The sequence below is a fragment of the Seriola aureovittata genome, chromosome 3 (assembly GCF_021018895.1).
Source record: "Seriola aureovittata isolate HTS-2021-v1 ecotype China chromosome 3, ASM2101889v1, whole genome shotgun sequence".
Lineage (NCBI taxonomy): Eukaryota > Metazoa > Chordata > Actinopteri > Carangiformes > Carangidae > Seriola > Seriola aureovittata.
The window spans coordinates 16,418,250-16,443,010 of record NC_079366.1 but is presented as its reverse complement, the minus strand read 5'-3'; the positions used below and the strand labels follow the sequence as shown (position 1 = coordinate 16,443,010).

Below are 24,761 nucleotides of genomic sequence, written 5' to 3'. Positions count from 1 at the left end.
TTAAAATGAAATAAGCATGCAAAATAAATGCAATGTGCTGAAAAATAACTCTAAGCTAACTTTCCAAATGTTGTATGTTTATAATAGGAACATCAGGCACACCTTGGGTGTTGTACATGCCCACGGCTGGGTTATTATAGACTGCCGAGTCCCCCAGGAGAGTGTTATAAGGATTGTTAGTACCATGGGGACGAAGGAGAGCATTAGTTATAAGATGATTAGCCATGGCTCCTGGTACAGGCAGATAGAGAAAGAGAGAAGAAGAGCAACAGCCAAGTCGAGAGAGGAAGAGAGAGGAAAAGCAACAGCCAAGTCAAGAGAGAAAGAGAGAGAGAGAGAGAGAGAGAGAGGCACTCAAGAAAAAAAAAAGGCAGAGATAGAGGTTGAGAGAGAGAGCATGTAGACGTCGCAGAGTGGAAGTAAGCAAGAAGGAAGAAGAGGAAGGGAGAGTGAGATGGAAAGTGAGTGTGTGGAAGAAAGAGGGAGAGAAGAGGACAAGTAAATCAAACAAGCAAACATAGTTTGAGGTGAAAGGCAAGAAAAAGCTTGACAAGTCATTCTTGCAGCCACTGCATACAGGTCGAGGGAGGGGATAAGAAAGAGAGACAGAGAGAGGGAGACAGACAGACAGAGAGAGAGAGAGGAAGGAGAAAGTAGCATAGCTTGGAGAAGATTGTGCTGCAGTTCAATACGCTTGAGCAGAGAAGCATGACTACAGGATAGTTAATGGACAAAGGGGCCACAAAAAAAGTGTTGTCAGTGCATTTTCTTCCCTAGGTGGGAGACAGATCATGTACACATTAAGACACTGCGGAAAAACAGAAGACGAATGACCGTGACAGCTCCTGTACATTCCTCTACATCCTCTCATCATCACGCTATACCTCTACCACTACTCCTAAGTGTGGATATATGTCATATAGCTTCAAAACATAGGTTAGAGGGAGGGGGAGACACTGAAACATCTCTGTGGTAACTTTTTTTTTTTCCTTCAGCAAAGAGAAAATACCACAACATTTTAGTTGTCTAATTCCTGTGTTTGAGGACACTACAGTTCAGTTCATATTTGTAAAACTTCATTGCCATTTCCCTATCAGAGCAGAGAAGCTGGCGAGCAGCCTGGACTTGGCTGACAAAATAGAGCTCTAGGTAGAATAAATTAGAAATAATGAAGAAAGTGGAACGTGGCAGAATACTGAATGAATTTTGGGCATCAACGTAGACTCTTGGTTGAAAAAGAAATCTATCTACCTGGATGTTTATTTATAGTGGACAATGCACATTAATTAATATGATATGCACCCTTAGTCCTAACTCAGCTAAAAAGAGACATAATGTCTTAAAATGAACATATTCCTTCTCCATTTTAGTCTCTCCTAATTTCAACAAGTCACCCCTCTATCACAATATCCAGTTTATTCCACTCCATCCTTATTCACTAAGCCACAGTATGTAGTCATTTGAAATCTACTGGCTAAGTAGCTCTCTGCACCGTACTTTAAAGTGTGAGGGAAGGAGGAGGTAGGGGTGTCTTAAGCCCTGCCTCACTAAGTGTGTGATAATTCAGGCGCTGACACACACCGTGTCTGCTTTAGCATCAATCTGTCATGCTAACAGCTTATTAGTGGCCTGAAGGAAGCGAGGGCCACACCTCGACTTAGAGACTAACAAATGGCAGCGTATATGTGTGTGTGTGTGTGTGTGTGTGTGTGTGTCAAAATGTCTAGCCATTTGGGTGTCTGTGTCCTCATTACCCTAGCCCTGAGACAGCCATACTCATGGATTCCATTCTTACAGTCCATTACTGTGGCTTACTCTGGAGGGACAGCAATAGAAAGCTCAGAATACAGCGAAAAATACAGTGAGCTAAGCCTAATAGTCATTTTAAAACTGGGTAACTACAGCAGCCTTCATATAATAAGATAAGCTCGGCTGAACACAGATTCTCAGGTGGAAAACACTGCAAAACTGTGCTCCGCTACAATAAAACCATACATTCCTTGTAATGTGCTGAAAACGGACGCACGTTAGGTTTTAGCACTAGTACCTTCACCTGATGTGACACACTACTGCATTCAGCTAATAACAAAGAATTAATCGAATGCAACTCTGCATAAGTTGGAGTATAATAATAAAGGTTACTGGTATTCAGCTCAAGAGTTGAACACAACTTCAAGGATTTCTCACCCACAATGCTTCAAAAGGGGACTATCCTTGGAAAAAGAAGTATAGAAGCTCTCTGCAGCACAGTCAACTCTGCACTGTGTAGATTTATAATGGGACCACAAACTGGTTGATGTTTCGGTTTTGACAACAGTCGGCTCCAAACTTGCTTTCCTGTAAAGTCATCCTTTGAAGCAGCAAAAAAGTATTAAGTGATATTTACACTCCATTCTGCTAATCTTCCTCTCTACACGAACACAGTACCATTATTAGAAGTTTGGACTCCTACCACTTTACTAAATGACAGCGTATGCTGGCTGAACCTCCCGCTATTAATAAAGTAGATATGGTGACAGTGATGAGGATGCAAATGGTAGGTATCCCGTGGTTACCTCTGTTGAGCGTGGCGGAGCTGTTGATGTCTCCAGTGATGAAGGAGGACTCCTGTTTCCTCACAGTGTCATTCCACATCCGCCTGATACGACTCTATACACAGAGGAAAATAAGCGAGAGAGAAATAGACAGGGAGGGAGAAAGAGGTAGAGAAGGCATGGGCAGAGACAAAGAGGAGCGGCGATGATGAAGGGAGGGAGGAATAAAGGATAAGGGAAAAGAGAGGGAGGAACGACAACGAGAGAGCACCGTGGGGAGGAAAGACGTGATGACAAAAAAGGGGGGAAAAAAAATATGGTAAGAAACATAATATACGAGAGTATGGTGTGCAAACAAAGGGCAAATTAGTGCAGGAGAGGCAGTAAAGGAAAAAGTAAAGCAACGACCAGCAAGAGAGAAACAGGTGGGGGGAAATAATCACCCATCAATTCCATTTAAGCTCAAACTACCTGTGTTCAGCATCAATATGTGAAGGTGTTAGTCAGGGTTTGGGTTATCTCACTTTCAACACAAAATCCACATCTTAAGACTGCGAACACAAAGTCCAAGTTTAACTGTTTTGTTTTTTCATGGTTCGCTTCTGCCTACAATAAAACTAGTTGAAAGTGAACAGCGATAACCCAAAACCCTCATGGCGTGCTCTGGCCTCACCTGAGAGTCTGCTGTGCTGTAGCGTCCAGGTGTGCAGGCAGGTAAGCTCACCTGTGAGCCTGTGGAGTAGCGGCCTGGAGTCCGTGAGGTGGTGGTCTTACTCGAGGAGGAGATGGAGGTCTCCACGCTCTTGCCGCTGCAGCAGTGAGTGCGCAGACATTTGCCGTACTCTTTGCGCACCTGGGCAGGGGAGGTGAAAAGGACACATGAAGAAGGAGGAGGAGGAGGAGTAGGAGGAACTGACTGATGTTCGACTTTGACCTTGCACATGTTGAAGCATATTTTTAAGATGACATACCAGGCAAAAAAAAAAAAAAAAAAAAGACTGGAAGGGCTTAACTTGATATAGTGTCCCCGTTAACTTCTTTTCCTACTCAAATTCTTTGTGCAAACACTAACCCCATAAAAAACATAGACGTTAAAGGATTAACTTCATAAACTTCAACATCAACATCCGATCCCAAATGTTATTACTGCCGCACATCCATCCTGAAACGGACATATTCCTTAGGGGGACATATGATGCACTTGCACACACACAAAACATCTGCATTTAGATCCCAATCAAATTAGAACAAATACGACTGTAATTGCTTTTTAACAAGCTTGTTGGACTGGCAGACGTGTATTGTCACATGCTCTGTTTGAACAGCTGTGTGTTGAGTTGCTCCATGCATCTTGAGAGAAACCATGTTGGGCCACAGCCAAAGACAACCTCAGCACTGTTCTGAGGACATCTCTCAGGATACCTGATCCCACGGCCTAACACATACCTAAGTACTGTGCACGCGGACTTCTACACACACACACACACACACACACACACACACACACACACACACACACACACACACACACACACACTGCACTTGTTTACTGGTTGTACACTTAAAACTAAAAACTCTCTGTGGGACTGCAGCCAGACGAGAGTATTAAGCATTTGATGAATTTTCTTTCCATATCCTGCTCCTCTTGTGTACTCCAAGGCACTGACAGTGTGTGGGAGACTCTGTAAAAATATCCCAAGATATGTAGGCTCTTCCTGGAAGCCACATATAATTCAAATTTAAAAAGTGGTAGGTATGTACTCACAAATGCCTCTAATCATTTAGGGCAAATAAACCCAAACCACACACATGTATATGTATGAAGAAGGTCATCTTTTAAAAAATGAAAAGGGGGGCTGTGTGTCAATGTGAGCAAGGTCGATCTATTTAATTGCATAAATCATCAGAGTATTGTATCTGTAACCACTGCTTCTTAGACATGGAAACAGGCATTTCTTTCCTCTGCATGTGTCCAAAATCTAAAACAACTGGAGCTAAATGTTATCAAAGTTTTGAAAATGCTATTTCGGGCTTGATGACCTCCCCCTGATGAAAAACGTTCTTTTCTGCTGGGTGAAGACGAGCAGCTCAGTTTGTTACCTGCTGTCACACAGTGAAAAGTGAGAGAGAGAGTGAGGCGGTGAGAGTGAAAATATGAGAATTCAGCCGCCACTAGGGATACTGAATGACCAATCAAACCTGTGACAGCTCTGCAAATATTTTTGGTGTCCCCGCTGATCAATGTGCTAGCATGTGTGTATGTGTGTGTGTGTGTGTGTGTGTGTGTGTGTGTGTGTGTGTGTTTGTATTTGTCTGCCTGTCACACCGTCTATCTATTTCTGTCCAGGTTTGTCTCTGCGTGACTCCCTCACCTTCTTCTGCAGTATGCAGTGGAAGATGAAGATGAACATGCCCTGCAGGGAGTTGAAGATGGTGAAAAGGTAGGCCATGATCACGGTGCTCTCGTTGATGTACATTAGTCCAAAAGCCCAGGTCAGGCCCAGCAGACACAGCAGAGCTATGGCCCCAATCACCCAAGACCTGCGGGAGAAGGAAGGGAAACAACATCACTGTTTGCTACGTCCCACAATATGCACAGTTTATTTTGCAGGTGACATTGTAAGTAGGATAATATGAGAGGCTTGTCTCTTTTCCCGGATCAGAGAAGCTATTCAGCCAAGTTTGATGCATGTGGGACTATGAGGCCAGAGGAAGGGGTTAGGGAGGGTTCATTCAGAGCCCAAACACTGTGGGAGTGGGATGAGGGTAACAGTGGGAGGTTTTGCCTAAAAGAATTATACTCTTATAAAAAGGGTGAGAGAAAAGAGAGAAAGTGGATTTGCTCATCTAGATACCATCTCGAGAGAGGAAAGGGAGGTTATAAGCTAGCTGACGTCAGCCACTAGAAGTGAGCTGAGAAGTCGAGCATGTAAGACTTTTTTTTTTTCCAAGACACATCCAAACTCTGTCATTCAAAGTACATGGAAGAGGGTGAAAAACATTTTCACAGGCAGAAGTGGCTCCTGAAGTCTGTTACTGCAATTGTGATGATAACATTATAATGGAATTAAATTTCATAAAAGTTTTCAAGGCTGTGGAACTACATTTTAAATAAAGCCTTTGCAGAAATGAGTCATAAAGGCCAAATGTCAGAGTTGTGGTCATGTCGAGGCATGTGTATGGATCGCAAGTCCCTGCTGGAGTGTGTGCATGTGAGTGTGTGGTGTGCGTGTGGCCACGTGAGTGGCTCTACTGGGCAGTAAGTAGACGGACATTACAGCCATTATAAATGACATTTCTCAGTAAAGGTCACAGTTTCGGGTCTGCCACAGCTGCGATGATGGCTGTTAATTTGATTGGCTGACTGGATAGTGATCACCTCTCGTGTGAGGGATGGAGGGAAGGAAGGCAAGAAAAGCGGGCGAGGGGGGTGGGGGGTGGGGGGGCAGAGGGGGAGATATTAGTAGAGGCAGGAGGAAGGAAGAGAGAAAGAAGAGGAGAGTAAGTGAGTGAGACTGAGGTGATTGATTCGATGTTGCCCTCTGTGGCACCATTCAGGCGAGACAGAACCTCCAATAAAGCTCGTCTGACGACCCACTTCAATAAAGGGTACACTCATCCCTCTCTTTTTCATCCCTCCATTTCACCTCTCCCTCCAGTGCTCCCTTGAGTCATGGTTTCTCTCTCAGCTCTGTGCGCCCTCATTCACATCTCACCATTATAATATTTCAATAGCACTTTAGGTCTATAGGTCAAGGGAGCTCACAAATCACACATGAACAAGTAATCCATTTTACAAGGCAGGTTAATGGTTAATTTAGGGATATGCAAAGACTCTAAGCAGGTTCTACAGACAAATACGATGACAAGCAAACCAATCAAAATGTCTCTAGGAAGACGACAGGCATCTGATTGGAGAGTGGCCTTACCAGAGCCAATCCACAACAAAGACAACATATGATGGCTTGGAGTTAAAGAGACAAAAGAAAGCAAAAGGAAGAAAAAAAAATGATAAGACAAAAAAGGCATGATGATGATTAACGAGTAAATGAACCAAAATAAGACATGACTAATGAAGTGAAACAGATCAAAATCTATTCAGCCTTCAGTGTGCTCAGAAAGACTAAGGAACCTTGTTAAAAAATAATAGGAAAAAAAGATACAAAAGCATTGTATTCCAAATGGATCTTTAATTTTATCTTTCATCTGGCTTTTTGATTACATTCCCCTGAACTGCACCGAAGCAAAGCTTGGCTGGTTGTCTTTATGTCTGAAACGCCTCCCACTTGAAGTCCTACTTAAAACTGCTGTCATGAAAGATACATTGGCAGTAATATTTAAATGATAAATCAAACGAGTAAGCCATTCGGTGATTTACATTATAAATTCTGAGCTGTGCCTCAGTAAGGCGTTGAGCTCTGAGCCACGGCATATTGTTTGAATTAGACTCAGCCTTTTGTCTTGAGCTGCACTGGAACGAGAAATAACACAATCCTGATTAGTTAGCTTAGCGGACAGAGTTTCTGTGGTCTGTGGGAATGAAGTCATATTTCAGTGACATTCTCTGAGGGTGATATAAGTAACAGTGACATGATGAATTCCATGAGTAGCGTCTTGAAATAATGTCAGACAAAGGTGAAATGCGCTTCATGCAAGATGCTAATGTACAAAAAAAAAAAAGGCTGATAGACATTAAATTTAAAATGGATAGTTTGACATTTTGGGAAATACACTTATTAGCTTTCTTGCCAGGAGTTGGATGAGAAGATCAATACCACTCCCCTGTCTTACAGTAAATATTAAGCTGGAGCCAGCCACATTTGAGCTTAGCTTAGCATAACGACTGGAAATGCCTAGCCTGGCTCTGTTTAAAGGTAACAAAATCTAGAGCTCACTATTAAAACGTCATACCTCAACTGTTTGATCTGTACAAAAGCAGAAATTCACCATTTTAGAGAAAGTTGTGTGCAGGACCATGTCTTGCTCATTACCCCTCACAAAACCATATCTTCTTTTGTTTTACATTTTGGTTTATGTGCGGATTAAACAACATATAACATATTAAATTGTAAGCTTTAGATGTGCCGGTATGCAGATTTTGTTACTTTTGGACAAAGCTAGGCCAGACTTTCCCCCATTTCCAATCTTTATGCTAAGCTAATCGGCTATTGGCTGCAGCTATATACTGTATTTGCTGTGCAGACATGAAAGTGGTATCAAACTATTCATCTTGACAAACAAAAGAAAAAGAAAAAGGAAATAAGTATATCTTCCAGAATGTCAAACTAGGCAAACAAGCATGTATAATCAAATCCACTGTCAAAATAAGAAGCACTGGTGTGGTGGCAGAATGGTATGCACACATGCACTTACTTGATGTTGTCCAGACATCCAGAGTCTGGTTTGAGAATGGCTGTGTGATGGAACATCTTATAAAGAGCGATACCGAGGAAGATTACATTCAGCTGAAACACACAGACACAAACACGTACAAGTTAATATTCTGCAGCAATGAGCCTAATTAAAGACACAATGTCACCACAACAATTCACTCACACACAGTGCATATCATTTCATTTTCCCTTCCAGCAGTAATTGGCTTGGGGACACAGTATCAGCCCACAATCAACAACCCTTTATGTGCTCAAAATACAGCAGCTTGAGCATCAGGGAAAATACAGCAGTCATTACAACCATCGAGGATCATTGTTATAATAGAAATCCAATTCTCACAGTTGCTGTCTCTTCTACTGCCCTGCCAATGCATAGATAGCGTGGTTTAATAATGACTCATCTGGGCTGTTGTGTTGGGTCTCCAAGGCTGTATATGTTACCAATGGGCATAGAGTCATAACAGAGCAGTCCCACCTGCACTGCTCCCACTTACAGCTCCAGTTAGATCAGTGATAGCCTGGCTGACATTTCTAAAATGAGCACAGAGCATCAGTGTACATTCTGACATTCACCTAATTGGGAACATGTCCCATAGCTTTCATTCTCTCTTTCTCAAACTTTGCTTTATATATATGTATATGTACACATATATAGTGTATATATGGTTTGCTTTTTCTGTTTGTCTGTTCCTGCTCATTAAAACATCTCAAACTCATTGACATTGCTCTATGTACGGACAAGAAAAATGGTCAAATTGAGATCAGTGGAGGTCTGTGATCTTCTTTTCACTGTGTAATAAAAGTAGCTAGACCGAGAGGTAGTACATTGCCTGGATCATCAAATAAGAGAAATATAACTTTGTTGAGTTCTTATCATAATCTGTGTGAAGTACAACAGTCTGTGCTCTATGTCCCTCCAAAGATTTCCAGCTTGTTGGAATATGTGCCCACTTGAGAGTTAATCCATGAGTGGGAATTATTAAACTGACATAAAGTTCCTTCTGCTCGCACTTATACTACGGAGAGCTCAGGGAAACATTGTAGGAGATTAACAAACACCTTAATGTGGCCTGTCGTTTCTGCACGAACATGTGGCAGCCGGTCTGCTCTGTACATGTAGCACTATGTCAAGTGTGAGTGAGCATGCATGTATGTGTATCTCACCATAATGATGAGCGTGGCAGGGCCTATGAAACTCCAGATGAAGTATGTATCCAATCGCAGCCAGCACCTAGAGAGACACAGCGAGATAAGGAGTGAGGAAGAGGGAGAGAAAACAGGAGAGAGACATCATGCATGAGAAACAGAGGGAAGAAGAACAGGATAGAGGAAAGACGCACAGGGATTAAAAACATGCTCCAGTCTCAGATGGATGTAGGGTAGCAAGGATTTACCATCAGAGGACAGGACATGCATCACAGTTAAACACGCACACACACGCGCACACACACACACACGCACACACATAGAGAAACAAGGAGGGGGAAAAAAAGCAATACATTACATGCCATACAGTATATCAAATGCATCATGATAGAGGGAGGACAAAAGGAATTGGGGTGGATGAAAAAACGAAAGAGATGGAGAACAGTGAGAAAGGTGTTGCAGGTTGGAGGAAAATACACAACAGTATACACACACATCAGAAATATACATCACACACAGAGGGCGAGGCAGCAAGGGATGAGCACCTGTGATAAATAAACCTTTACTTCCCCCTTAGGGCACAGATATATGACACGGCCACATCCTGTGGTCGCAAAAATATGACACGACTGTGTTCATTTGAATACTGAGTTATGGATGCAGCCCTCATACCAGGCTATTTATGGAGTCTGGGAGTGGCTGTGGTGAGGTTAAAGGAGAGAGGAGGGACACACACACACACACACACACACACACACACACATGCACGTTTAATATATGCACACAAACATGCACCTACACATTCAGAGAAAGAAGACATGCATGGATACACATAACCACACACACACACACACACACACACACACACACACACACACACACACACACACACACACACACACACACACACACACACAAAAACACATACACACACAGGCAGTCTGACCACAAGGTTAGCATTGGTAGCAAATTATGTACTGCTGTATGCTAAATTATATTACCCCAAACATCTTCACTCATCAATTGCAGGGGAAGGGGGGTGGGGTGGGGGTGGGGGGGGGTGCCCTCCACTGAGGTCAGACCCGAAGGGTTGCAGAAAAAGGTGCCAGAAAGAAACCACTGGAGCAAAATGGCCGACTGATTCATGACCAGCTGCTTTTGAATTATTAATCTTTCAATTTCCACCACATTAGAGAGCCCTCCATTATGGGTCCCTGACTGTGTCACAGTATCCTCCATTAGGGCTCCTTTGCTAAGTCATAGCCACCTTCATTATGGGACGTGAAAGAGACTCAGTGCCACTGGCTAATATGGGGGAGAACAGGGTGCGTTATGTGTCAAGGTGACACAGCAGGGATGGCAGATGATATTTGCAGAGGTTTTTGTCTCAATGTGTTATGTCGAACATGATAAGCAGTGCCATTTTCAAGGCTGGACTGATAAATGAGTCACATAACTTAGTATTTGCTTTTAATGAAAGGTACTTTGCTGTGAAAATAGTTGTGTCAGTTTCTTTCAAACCCATGAGGTACAGGCCCATTAAAGGCAGAAACGTTAGTTGTTTGGGTAAAATATTTTTTTGAAATACAAGGATATATTCTTTGATGAAATTTATCTTTTACGCCCTCACTGATTTCAGTGCGATTTGTGTGGTAGCCTCTACATTATTCTCCCAAAACGTATAGCTTCATTTTACATTTTCACTGTTAAACCACAGCTATTGTCTCAAGACAAGTCTCCCAGTCTGTCGGCTAATAGCATGCAGTCTGATTATTCATCCAGAGCTTGGCATTCAGACTCTCATGTTTTAATGATCATCCCACAATGAAATATTGATCTAAGTGGCATACGGGTTGGTGTGACTTGACGGTTAAACACTGCTAAATTCAACCCTTTCCTCATCTTCAAACCTCTGCAAGGTGATGTGTAGCTGGAGGAAAACTGCGAGGTCTGATCTACAAAAAGGCCCCGAGGAGCAGCAGAGAATATGAGCAACTGAGCAGTGAATCATTTAACAGTCCTATAGTGTCCTGTCATTTTTCACTTTCTATATGGAGCCGCTCATTTATTAGCAATTGAGATTTTTCTAACACAAGCTTTTAAATGCAACGTCCACATCGATAACGTTCTCTCTATACTTTATGCTTTCATACAGTCACAGAATGGAGGACAGGTCTCAGACATGTATGCATATTATGCACATAATATGCATATGCACAGTATGAATAAAATGTTGGCCTCTCATGGCCTCTTTTCAGAGTCACAGCCTGAATGGAGGGGACAGGTCACGCATGTGAAACTTTTATGTTCACTCCACTCCTGTGTATTTGTAGGTGGCCTATTATGCATATATTTCATATGGATGAGATGTTGGCTGCCTTTTCGTGGATTTACACTGTGTACCCGGTTGGACAAGTCAAGCATGTATGAATAAGTTACCATGTGCTCTTAATGTATGTCACTCACTACTCCACACTTCCTCCAGGGGAAGCCAGTATGGATGTGTGCACACAGCGACAGACTACTCCACCAATCCTTTTGCCATCCCACCATTCTCACACTCTCACACTTAAACCACTCTTTTTCTCCCTCAGCCTGCTCCACCGTGCACCACCTCCTCCTATTCCGCCAGTTAAATCCTTCCATATTCACACATTGTTGGTGCTGTGCTCATGCAGGCACGCTGTGGTGCATCCTCCCCTGCTTGTCCCCATACTACCCTCCCTCTCTTCCATCCTTCTCTGCCTCTCTCCCCTCTCAACCTCTCTGTATTAACTCTTCAGAGGTGCCACAGCTTGTAGAGTCCACTGTGGCAGACACAGCCAAAATGACAGCAGGCACTCCAGCCTCCCTCCCTTTCCTCCCCTCGCCCAGTCATCCATCCTTCCTTCACGCTACGCTCTCCTCGCCACCCCTCTATCCTTACACTCGGTCAGTGCCGTAGCTCCTGTAGTCCACGGCAGCGGAGACGGCCACTATGACAGCAGGCACTCCATATCCTGCCAGGTAGAAGTACTTAGTCCTGGAGTGTTCGCTCTCAAACACCTCTACCAGCATGATGTACAGCTGCACCCCTTCCAGGAACATCCAGGTGAAGGCTGCCAAGAAGAAGAAATGGAGCAAGGCTGCGAAGACTGCACAGGCAATCTGGTGAGGGAAAGAAAAGATGGAGAGGATTTAAAATTACAGTTACACTACACACAATGCTGCTCAGGAAATACTTAATCTGGTGGACACTTGCACTGATGAGTTGGTAGAAAAAAGACACAAACACTCCAGGCGATAAGGGTATGAGTCAGACTTTATCATATTCACATAGGGAAGGAAATGTAAGGGATTAAAAATTGGGCTACCAATACTGGAACAGACAGGAGAGGGAGAGGATAAGGCAAAAAGGAATAGAGGGAGCTCACAATCATAGTACACTATAACAGCAATTACAGGCGACAGAATGACTCAAAATCACTTCACGATAGCAATATTAGTCGAGCTTCCTTCACAGTTTACTCCACGTCTGCATCTGCAAGTCATCTAAGAAGATGAATGGGAAAATACAAGTGACAAGTTGGTGCTGCAGCCTGTGCTGATTGACCACATTTCAAACAGAAGTAGCAAAGCGCTTTCAAAGCGCACTGGGAGAAAGGAGGGGTGGGGCTGGGTTGGTGAGGAGGGCGAATTACTTGGCAACACAGTTGAAAATACAATATGATTTTTTGTCAAAGCCAAGGATGAACAAAATAAGTGGAACTGCTGCAAAAAAAAATGAATCAGTAGCTTGGTATGAAAGAGACAAAGCGCACATAAAATTGACACATTTTAGAGCTTGTGAAAAGCTGGCAGGCACATCAGTTCAAATGCTATACTAATAGTTAAGTGAAAAAAAAAATCAGTTTTTGTGATTCTACTAGAGCTGAACCGTGTGTTCTAGCTCCTACTACTACATCATCAAAATACTGTTAATTTAGTTTGTTGTGGAATGTAAAACATCAGATATCAAATAAAGAAAATTCACATTGGTAACTACTTGTACTGACCACTGTTAGAAGCCAGACAATAGTGACTGATGTAGGGGATGAAGAGTTAGAGAGGCAGATGATAAAATACTAAGAAAACCCTGTGAGTGACTGTCCTGAATGTAAAAAACAAAACAAAAAACAAAAAGAGAAAAACAGACCACTACAGGATGAGCAGCAGGAAAATATAAGAGGGGTATCAAACCTGAAACTGCACTGACAATTTCAGCAATGGGATAGGAAGAAAAAGAAGGGTGCTTAAAAAGAGAAGGCAAACGAGCGGTGAGATTTGGCCCGTCACGTTCATGGCAACGTTCTAATCTAAAGAGTCACTCCTAAATCACTGAATGGGAAAGCTAACAGACAGACATTTTATAATGGAGGGGTTTGCAGTGAGAGACAATTACCTAACGTCTGAGAGACAATGAGTTTAGGGGACGAGGGAGTCACTCATTTCCATTTCTAATGATCGCACAGTGTAGCTTACACACACAGACAAAGACACACAGACACATTGCACGCACACACACAGGTAAAAAAAGAAAAAATTAAAAAAAAAAAAAAAGGGGCTGATTATGCAAAGTCATTTACTTTTCCTGCTGGAATTACTGGCTTAACCGGCTGCGAGCTAAGTGACGCTGAAGATGTTAATGGAGGTCACAAATAGTCACCAGTAATTAACAGGAGAATGGCACGCATAAATACAGCAGCACACATGCATAACAAAGAAACATGATCCCTCCCACACAAACACACACAGACGCGGAGAAATACACAAAACACAATGTCAAAACACATTCTATCAAATTTGTTTTGTCTCTTCATTTGCAATAAGAATGTTTTCTCATCGAGCGCTCAGCGGGATGCAAAGGCCTGAGGCGGCGCTAAGGCTCCTTGAATACTATGGGGGTGATAAACGATACAGCCCTGAGCACTTCATAATGGTCCAACAGTAAATAGGCAAAAAAATAAATAATAATCATGGGCTACCTAGCACTAAGACGTGTACAAACTTTATGTTGATTATATTTGAGTGACCTTGCCCAGAGGAATTAAAGGAGAATATCTCATCTCAGAATCTGTCTCATTAGATTTTTTGTGTAAATGCTTGGACCGAAATTAGGTTTAAAATCCTAATCCATGATTGGAATATTGAATGTGGACCATATGGATTATACAACACTGAGGCTGTGACGGGAATGCAGACCACGTGGACCCTGATGGTTAAGCCAAAATTGCAGTGCACTGTACACCATTAGGGATGGAGCTTGATATTGGCTGGTTTGCTGATATGTAAAAATTGCTTGCACAAATTGTGGCTTTGGGACTTTAAAAACCCTCCACACTCTCAGGGGCAGGACTATTTGTTATGGGTGTCATCAGGATCATTGCAGTTAATGATGCATTTGTTGTGCTGAAAATCTACATCTCTATTCCACATCTAAAAAACTCAATCGTAGAGGAACACCGCACACTGTGTGAAATCACTTGATGCATATACTGTCATTGTAAAAATTTGTATTTTATGAAGAACAAAGATTCGCCAGTGACCCATTCACTGGTCACAAACTACTGTTGGCTGGTTAACAAAGTAACGCCGAGCAAGCTGTTAACAAATGGGTTAGTTTGTTCATTGCAGAGGTCGAGTGGGTCTTTATCCATATAGCTTTAGATTTTATTATTGTTCTTCCTCTTCTGATGTTGTTGTGAGCTGCAAAAGCTTAACACAGACACACACGAGCAGCAAAGGTCACGCATCATTAACCGTAATAGAAAGTTCCAGTCTGGTAATGTTTGGGTAGTGGGAGCGAAAAAACGGAAAGTGACCTATTAGGTTATGACTAGTGAAGTTACATTACGTCTATTTGCACAAGCTACAGTGGCTGCAGAGAGCGGCATCGGTAGCAATAAACATTTTCAACCATAGATTAGAGCCAGTCAACCTGATGCACAGCCTTGAGAGGTTTGGCCATGACTAATAACTGCTATGCTCATAGACATGTAGAATATGCTGCTATAATGCCACTTGACATTTTAATGCATACAATGACATATAGCCAATACAGACTGACACGGTGACCCAGAATAAACCCCAAGGTTGGTCTGAATGTCAATGTGCATTATTTGACCTGCCCTGACCCCCTGTCGTGAGCTGTTTGCAATTGCAATGGAATGTCAAATTTCTATAAAACTATTACCATCAATAAGACCCTTTATGTTTTATAGGAAACGTCAATGCTTCAAACATAAATTTAGCCCTGCAACCTTTCAACTTTTTTATAGAGACCAAATAAAGAAAATAAGCGACTCCACGCTTATGATCAATACTGAGAGTAAATATTTCACATTCCCTTTAAAAGAATCTAAATTCAACAATTCTGTTGAGTACGCAGTGCTGCATTTATACAAGGTTTTTCTATTGTTCAGCAGTGATGCGTGGACACGCAGGTGAAACTGCCTGACAGCACTCTAATGTGAACAGTCAAATGCAGGTTAAACCCATATTCACAGCCCTGCGTCATATGGGCTTTGTTTGTGAAAGTTTTATTACTCTGCAAACATCCTCCTCACAACCAGCAGGATTCCCTGCTACTGTTGCCTGAGGGGCGAAATGACTAACCAATGCAAGTTTGGACTGAAGCAGCGCATAACATCAGCTAAGATAATACAAAGCTTTAATAGATTATCTAGTATATAAGCAGTTGTATGTAATGAGCACTTTGCATTGTGAATCATTTCTGTAACTGGGAATGAACCAAAGAAGAGCCAAATTAGTTTTTGTACTCTACAAATTAATAATATTTCAGTTACATTGCCGTTCAAGAAGCTCGTATACTAATGGCGTTACAAAGTTTTTGTCTCCTTTTCTGCCTTGTTTGGCAATTCTTTCTGAATTAGTGTAATATGATTAAGCTGAGAAATTGTCTAGCACCTCTAACACTCAGCATAGCAGTGATGTCATGGAAAACCGAGCATGTGCGGTAAAAACAATGCCAGTAAACTCTGTTTTTGCAGGGTTTTCCCATCGCAGTTTATGAGAAAAATGTTGCATAATCCAGGCTTTTTGGATACACGAATATGGTTTGCTTAAATAGTCACCCAGAAATTTCTGTTTTTGATTTATTCCAGGAACGCTGCGTGTACCAGATCTGCTGTTTCTTATTCATGTCGCGGTAATGTGGTCAACCACCGACAGCAAGTTAGTAAACATTTCACGATTTACTCTGCCAACATCGCAGTATAATCAGTGCCATTGGTCGGTGGACAGTTATGCCAAGCCTGTGCCAGCACTACATGAATAAAAAGGCACAGTTTGAAATGTATCCTGTTAGCAAACCAGCAAAAAGATACTGTATATGTTGTACACAGATATACACACAGACAACCCCGCCCTTCTTACTGGCTGATCGGCCCTGTTGATCCCGACCAGGAACAGTGACTCAGCGATGAAGAGGCTGATGCAGAGGTTCTTGTGGATGGTGTTGCGATCACTCTGAAGTCCACGGAAGAAGCAAAAGGTGAAGATGCAGATAAGCAAGCAAACCAGCGACAGCAGGATCCCCACCCATGTGATCACGTCCAGGAGAAGGTCGTGCATGCTGTCTGATTTCTGTGAGAAGTGCAAGAAAAGACAGAGACAAGCTTGAGCGGATTATCTAACAGCCATTTACAGCTTCTATGTTTAACTAAGTTTTGCTTCGGTTTGCTAAAAACATGAGTCATATTGTTGCAACACGAAAACATGCTGTAGAGTCAGACCCACAGACAGACAACTCCCCTCCCCTGACTGATGTGAGTCTGGCTGTGTGTCGCTGAGCGTTCAGGGCCACAGCGTAACGCTGCGTTGCACAGGTGTGCTGGCTCTATCCATCAGTGTCCTGCAACCTGGCAGGCAGAGCAATGTTCAACATAGCACTGCTGTGATGGATCTACTGCTCAAACCCTCACACTGTGTTCACACAGTGGCTGCCAAGCTAGGTCTGACCATGACCCCTTTAGAAGTAACACACATCCTCCTGGCCCAGAGGGAGAGACTGGGTGTCACACATTATCCGGAGTTACAAGAGCCGATATGTGAAAAGGAACTTCGTCTTAAGACAACAAAGGATGAAGACAAAAGGTACTTATCCCACACACAGCGAGACAATGAGGTTTTTATCCACTGCCCACTGTGGCTCATGGATATCAAAATAAATGCTTTGACTTTATGATCAGTCAAATATGATTTGTGCAATAAAATGAGACCAGCAGCTTCTGTCTCAGATGGAAGTTTTATGGTAAATTAAAATGTATCTGTTTTGGTAATCCACAACTTCATACGCTGATGTTTTTTGTCAAACCAGTGTCATCATCAGCCTTGACGAATCAATTGTAAAAATTTCTGCTGCCAAGTATGATTACTCAGTACTGAAGGGTCTGGAGAGTCATAATCTATTTTCCAGATGTTAGAGTCTCTTTCTCTTCCCTCCTTCCCCCTTTTTTTTTTTCCAGGATGTGGTGACCAGCTTTGCCAGCCACTGCTAATCAAATGACGAACAACTGACCCTTTGATATCGCCCATCCCCCTCTGGCAGGAACGGGAGAACAAACGCCTACCTTGACCTCCACATGGGCCATAAGCACCGCAAAGCTGGTGAGGTGTGTGCAGGAGCAGCTGGTGTGCGTGCGATTGGTGGCCAGCAGACGACAGTCCTGCGTAGACCAGAATCCCATCATGGTGCGTTTGGAGTAGCTCCAGAACGAACAGTTGGGATTGAAGTTCTCTTCCGAATGCTAGGGGCAAGGGAGGAGGAGGATAAGTGAGAGAGACAGGGGCGGGGGGGGGGGGTGAGAAAAGAGGAGGGGTGGGAGAGAAGGGAGACAGAGAACAGATACTTAGTCATGGGGAGGTGGGAGGTAGAACCATGAAGTGGTTGGGGGAGCCAAAAAAAAAAAAAAAGTGAGAAAAATAGTGGGAGGACTTGGTGGAGAAAGGATGGAGAGGAAGAAACAGAGATGGAGTCAAACACACACAACAACAAAACAACAAACAGAAGGGACGGAACGAGAGAATACAGCAACAAATAAACACGGAGCCATGGCAGGAGGTGACAGCGCTGCGTCCATGCTTGTTGTGTAGGAGCTGCTTGTGTAAACTGATGACACCGTGTGTGTGTGTGTGTGTGTGTGTGTGTGTGTGTGTGTGTGTGTGTGTGTGTATGTTGGGTTCGTGAAGTTATCTCAAAATGAGCAAGTGAAACAGTGAGGATTTCTTCGCAGCCAACAAGCTGGATCACCAACTGGATCAACATTTGCTTGTTGGATGAGAAACTCAAATGTCAAAAAAATGTTGCACTGACCAAAACAATTAATTCATAATAAAGAAATGTGAAATAACTACAGCTTGGTTCAGTGTGTGATTATTGTTATTAGCAGAGCTGTTTTCATGTCATCTGGGATGAGTCAGAGTGAGACGAGACAGGTCAACGTGAAGTCTTGTCAAAGCAAGTCACAAGTCTTGATAAGCAAATTGGTTAAAGTGAGTTTCAAGACTTTCAGATGGCTAAACACTGACCATAAATGACAAAGCATTTTAACACGTTCTTTTCAAAGCTGTGCTGAATAATTTTTTCTTACATAACTACGACCAAGAACTTTCAGTGCTTAGGCATAATAATTAAATATTCAAGCTGCATGGCTATGTCTGTCACTGATTATTTTTTCCAGGTCAAAACATAAGAATATTTTTGCAGTCTTGACTTGTATCCACGTCTATCCAGTCTACAGCTCTGGTTATTACCACTTACAGCTGTTATCGAATGATAAGGCTAACACTCTGTCATTGGCAAACCAAACCACATGAAGACCTCAAATTTCCGTGACCCGTTTATTTCCTCTGAAGACAAAAAGTCTTTCAAATGAGCCACAAATACTGGCTTTAACTACTACTACTAATATTACTTTACTTTTACTTTTTAAAAAGGCTTAAGCAGCAGGTAACTGTAGTTTTTTTTTTTTAGCTTTTACAAATAGGGGTAAATAGAGCATTTGTTGGCATTTTTAAGATATATTTGCTGCATTGGTGAGTATTTACTGCTCATGTTTATGGTAATGGTGGAACATGTCACTATGACCTTGTTGCACTGTATTTTCAACAAGTTTTTTGGACAACAATGGAGCTCTGTGGCACAGAGGAATAAAGTATGTCAAGCTTTGGTGATACAGACAATACTAGTTAAAATTAAAAAAATCATTATTGGCTTCGGCCTGTCGTGATTCTCACATTGCATTTATGTTCTGCCCGTTCCGTGTTTTCTTTGACACTAACTCGCATGTAATTTTCAGACCCAGCCACGCCCATCTGCGCCTGTGTGCCTACGATTCTACCTGCCATCTGTGACTCTGTTGTGCTTATGGGTCCTGTTTTGTCTGACAACATGATATAGTCTTTCCATGGAATTTCATGACATAAGAAAAACTGAAACTATCGCCAGCCTTATCCTTTAACCTATTTCTCTATTCCATTATCTAGCAAGTTTTTTTTTTTAGTTTTTTTTTATTGTTTACAAAAAGAAGTCATCACCTTGCACCTTACTTACCTGCAGGTGTTTGACAGTGAATACCACGGGCTCAGACAGGTAAACCTTATTGCTCTCCTTGTTAATGGATGCTGTGATGACGGGGGAGTTGACAATAACAGAGTAATTAGGGTAGACCGCCTCGCTGCTCAGTCTGACGCTGGCGTTCTCTGTGGACAGGTAGGAACCCAAATTCCTGTACAGGACAAAGGCCATTCTGATCTCACCTAAGAGAAGACACACGGAAACATAAAAGAGGTGCACTTGATAATTGTTGGCTTAAACCGTGATGACAGAAATAGATTGCAAGATTGCAAGTGGTATTAAAAAAAAAAAAAAAATATATAGCAAGTGGGTTAGACAGAGAGAATGAGAGAGACTTCATTGTGAGAGTAGGAGGAAGAGAGTGTGAGATTTCTCTTCTACCGTTTCTGCCGTGCTGTTTGAGAGTGCTGGCTGACAGCTGGATGGAGTTTCCATGTAGTTCTGACTGAGGGAATGTCAGGTCTGCAAGGTTCCCATCCGTGCTCAGCCTGGCCACTTCCAGCTCTGGAACACACACACACACACACACACACGCACACACACACACACACACACACACACACACACACACACACACACACACACACACACACACACACACACACACACACACACACACACACGCACACATACAAACACACACATAAACACACACACACACTTATGTCAAGTCAGTATAGCACGTTAGATCAAGTTTTGTTTTGCAGCTCCTTGTAATAACCATGTTTTCTCACTAAGTGCTTCACAGCAGAACGCAGGCATGAATCCTGAAGCAGTTTCGAGCGTTTCCTAAACAAAGAAAATGAAAAAAGCTTACACGCACCAAAGTGAAATAACTTGGATTTTTATACTAAAACAGGCAACTATGTCTCCAGGCAACCGGTCCAACATGTCAAGGTGGATAATCCAGCCTCTCTCTTGTATTGTGGGAATCTAACTTCACCATCCAGGTTCGTTAGCACAATCCTGATTACGGCTCTATAATGTATTAGATAAAGTTTCTAATTAAGGACTAATTATACCTTTGGTGTTTCGCTATCTTGTGCTTCTGAGTGATTTGATGATTTAGACACTGCTTTCGTGGCGAAAAACAGCTCCCTGATCAAATAAACAACGCAAGGACATACTGAAATGGAAATAGAGAGTGGGAGAGGAGGTGGAGTGGAAGAGGAGAGGAGGGTGAAAGGAGAGGAAGTTGAGGAGGTCAGGGAAAAGTGCTGGGAAGAGGTAAAGAAAAAAAGAGAGAAAGAGGGTAGTCAGAGGAGCAGAATGGATGAGAGATGGGAAACGAACAGAGGACTTGAGCGGAGATAGGCAGAAAGAAGACTATGTTCTCTCACTGAGTACAATATATAGGGCACAAAGGCAGGCGATACAGAGGTATGGGAGAGAGGAGATGGAAGCAGGCTGAAGCAGGCAGACGTAAACACAGACACTGATATGCAAATACTGGCAGAAAGAAAGAGAAAACACTGCTTAAGTGTCCCTCACATGCACATGAGCCAAACTAAACATTCAAGCTATGTACACACACACACACACACACACACACACACACACACATACATACACATTAACACAACAACCTACCCACACACATGCACGCACACGTACACACACATCCACACCCACCCACAGCGGCGGGGTATCAAAACACGCTGAGTCTAATCTAATTAAAGCATCCTTGTCATGACAATCCTCCTCCTAAGAAACACACTTGTTCATTATCGTTATCACACACGCACGCTGTTACCGCTGTTACCTTCAAATCACTGATTTGGTTCTAATAATAACACTATTTATTCATCTGCCTAATACTCCACCGCATAGGCACACACACGATCTAACACAATAATATCACCCACAGTAGCTGCAGCGGCTTCTTTTAAATGAGTCACTCAAATCGATCATTCCTGTCGCTCTCTCTCCTCTGGAATAAGAAAAAAAAAAGTGCAAGGAGGAGAGTAGAGAGAGAGAGGGGGGGGGGGGGGAGAGAGAGAGAGAGAGAGAAAGTGAGAGAGAAAGTGAGGATGGAAGGGGAGAAAGAGAGAGATGAGAGGTGGTATCGGGCCAGTTATGAATAAAGGGGAGAGATAATCACGGTGGATCTGCCCACTGGATTAGCTGGAAGGGGAGATTAGCAGCACAAAAAGAAGAGGAAAGCAGAGACAAAATTTTCCACCAAAAAAGATAATTTCCTGTTTTAAGTTCTTCAGAGATGCGGTAGCCTACATCGCGATGACTGTTTATGTAACCATATTTATGTGGTGCGTTCAGGAGTTAAAAAAATTTGGAGGAGATACAAGTCTGAAATTATGTAAGGTAAAATAGTGTAGGAGGGCAGTTGTTGGGAAGGAACTCGAGCGTGAACAAGACAAAGTCATGTTAGAAGAAGTGACTTTGTGGAATCCTATCTGTCTATACTGTCTGTGTTTGATAGGAACCAAATGCCGTAATGTTATCACCAGATTGTGTGACTTAAATAGCTGTGATTTTCCTTGCTTACTGATGTGAAAGTGAGCAAAACAAACCCTCAGAGCATCATTTGACATTCCACCACCACCATTTCCCTCAAGCACGCTCTCATCCAGTCTCATTCTCTACTCATCATCTTCAGTTCTCTCGCTTTTCCTGCTCGTCCGCCATGACTTTTCATGTCTGATTGAGTGACATAAGCCCAGCGGATCCTAGTAATGGGCGAACGGTGTGTACGAAATTTTGAAATATTAAATCAAAAGCGGGGTAAACAGGAGGATAATCAAGGAAAACATAGATGCGTGCAACTTGCTGGTCTGGGTGCAGATGAAACGATGGCTCACTGATATATCATCATCTAGAGGCATGAAAAGCAAAGAGGGGCTTTTGCTATCCAGTATCTCTGCTTTATTCCATGGCCCAGTGATGAGAGGATCGGTGAGAGAAGATGAGAAGAGATGATGGAGGGAGGAGAAAGGGAGAGAGAGAGAGAAAGGGGATGTGCACAACGCCATAATAACTAGCTTTGTTCTGCTTTGTCAATTCCGCCTACAAGTGGAGGGAAGGAAAAAAAGGGAAAAAATTATTGTCTCTGGCAAACAATTCATCCCTGCTTTAGAAGCCTCAAGGGCAGTTTTCCCCCTGTATTCTGTTCGATTACGATGGGTCTCTGTGGAGTTGACCCTTCAAAGCCTCTCACACAACAACCTGGACCTCTTCATCGTGATCTCTCTTTGACAGCTTTACGCACATGCTTTACATAATAGAGCAGACATGCAAAGCTGCAAATGCACGTTGTGTATTGCACATGTTTTTCACAAGCAGTTCATAATCTGATATTATATATATATCTTCCTCATATCAATAATATGTACAAGCAATTAACTAATCAAAAGAATGAAGTATTGTAAAAACCAGGATCTAAGTTACAGGTTATCGCAGCTGATCCACTCATGAAGGGGGAGGGCCGCTCCGCATATAAGATCAGATTTTGGCGGTATTACACGTGGTTGTCCTTGACCCTACTTTAATGTCTCATAAGATAACAGATTTCTGCTCTGTTAATTCACACACACAAATTATTAATAGGACAGAATAAATCACAAAGCATTGTGCTCAAATGATCAAACATTTACACCTAAAACGTCTTGTCCTCTTTAACAATCCCTCTTTAGAAGTGATAAAGTACTTCAGAGAAAACGCACAATGTTGCATTAAGAATTATAGAGATGTTTAGTATGTTCATCCATTGAGGAAAATTTCTGTCACAGTGTTTTACTGTTGAGTACATCGTAGCTTGTTTTGTTTGTTTTTGTTTGTTAATCTGATTTTCATGTAGAATGCTAACTAATTTATGGTGCTATTAGACAACTATTCTTTCAATATTCTTTTAGTTCACCTTGCAGCTCAGCTTCATGTGCACAAAGTCTTGCTCTCATCCCTCTAAGCGATGAAACAACATTATTCTGCCTTTTTTCCAGTCATGTCCACTCATGTCCATTCACATGTACAGCATGCATGTGTGTGTGTGTGTGTGTGATTGCCCACATGAAGGATGATTTTTTGAGGCACTGTGAAGTATACTTTGTTTCTCGTTTGTATTATAAAACATACATCTGAGGCCGTAGATTCAGTAATGCCTGCTGTCAATGTTGCCTCTTACTATGATATTACATCATATTCTTAGATCTTTAGCAGCCTGAGCTGGTTAGCGTTGTTATAAAATCTGTAAAAGCAAAAAATAGACTAAAAACTGTGAATTGGAAGAACTACAAAATAAGGGCACATTCTACAAATTCTTCCCTCTATTACTTTATATTCAGGTGGAGTCAACTAAACAAAAGCTTTTGTTAGGGTTAGGCTTTCGTTCTAGCTGAGCTATAATTTGCACGTTCAACACCTCAGACATGCCCAGTGCAGTCACAGCCTTCAACACTCAACCACTGTTCTGATCCACTGTAGCAAATAGAGGTTAAGTGCCTTGCTCGAGGGCATCTCAACAGGCTTCGACAGTCCGGCTGAGTTTACAGGACGGGAAGGTACCATAAAAATGTACTCACGGATGTTGTCAGTGGTCTCCTGCACAGTGTCAGTCTTGAGGAGGTTGTCAGCTAGCATAAAAGCCCCAGTCTCCACAGTGTCAAGGAGCAGAGTGGCCGAGTGCAGCTGCTCGCTGGTGGGCAGCTCTCTCCACGCTGTCTGGGCTCGTGGCTGCAGCAAATTATTCACCGTCTCCACCATAGCCTGGGGCAGCAGTATAAAACACGGAGGTCACATGGAAGGAAGCAAATGCACCAAATGCCAATCACTTTCAGTCAATGATGCTAATGTGAGAATTAATGCAAATATTAATACAAACACCATAGCTAGCAGGCTATGGGATGCAACAGTGAGAATGCAGTCGCTCGTCATTTATCATGTTGATAAGTCATGACAACAAAAAATGCAATGCATATGTGGCATTCCCATGCAGACATCACAAAAGCAAAAACATAGAAGCTATTAAATAAAAAGGTACATTTTCAAAGTTGTACTTCTAACTTTGTGATGTTCATTATCACCTTTTTTTCCTCCACAAATCTCTTTAAAAAGGATGTT

At 42.4% G+C, this 24,761-nt stretch overlaps 1 protein-coding gene across 11 annotated transcripts in view; it reads right to left on the bottom strand.

Annotated features, from left to right (window-relative positions):
- adgrl3.1 (adhesion G protein-coupled receptor L3.1) overlaps positions 1-24,761 on the bottom strand; it is a 112,807-nt gene that overhangs the window by 5,457 nt on the left and 82,589 nt on the right. For 3 of the 11 annotated variants that reach the window (XM_056371412.1, XM_056371413.1, XM_056371414.1), the window contains 11 exons: positions 24,224-24,407; positions 20,070-20,192; positions 19,665-19,870; positions 17,683-17,859; positions 16,487-16,696; positions 12,000-12,220; positions 9,092-9,158; positions 7,908-7,999; positions 4,907-5,075; positions 3,259-3,387; positions 2,556-2,649 (listed from right to left, as the gene is read on the bottom strand). In XM_056371412.1, the coding sequence (XP_056227387.1) occupies positions 2,556-2,649; positions 3,259-3,387; positions 4,907-5,075; positions 7,908-7,999; positions 9,092-9,158; positions 12,000-12,220; positions 16,487-16,696; positions 17,683-17,859; positions 19,665-19,870; positions 20,070-20,192; positions 24,224-24,407 (1,672 nt within the window). Of the gene's footprint in view, positions 1-102; positions 232-2,555; positions 2,650-3,207; positions 3,388-4,906; positions 5,076-7,907; positions 8,000-9,091; positions 9,159-11,999; positions 12,221-16,486; positions 16,697-17,682; positions 17,860-19,664; positions 19,871-20,069; positions 20,193-24,223; positions 24,408-24,761 lie in introns of all 11 variants that reach the window. The other 8 variants (XM_056371405.1, XM_056371404.1, XM_056371406.1 and 5 more) reach the window with 5 other exon arrangements.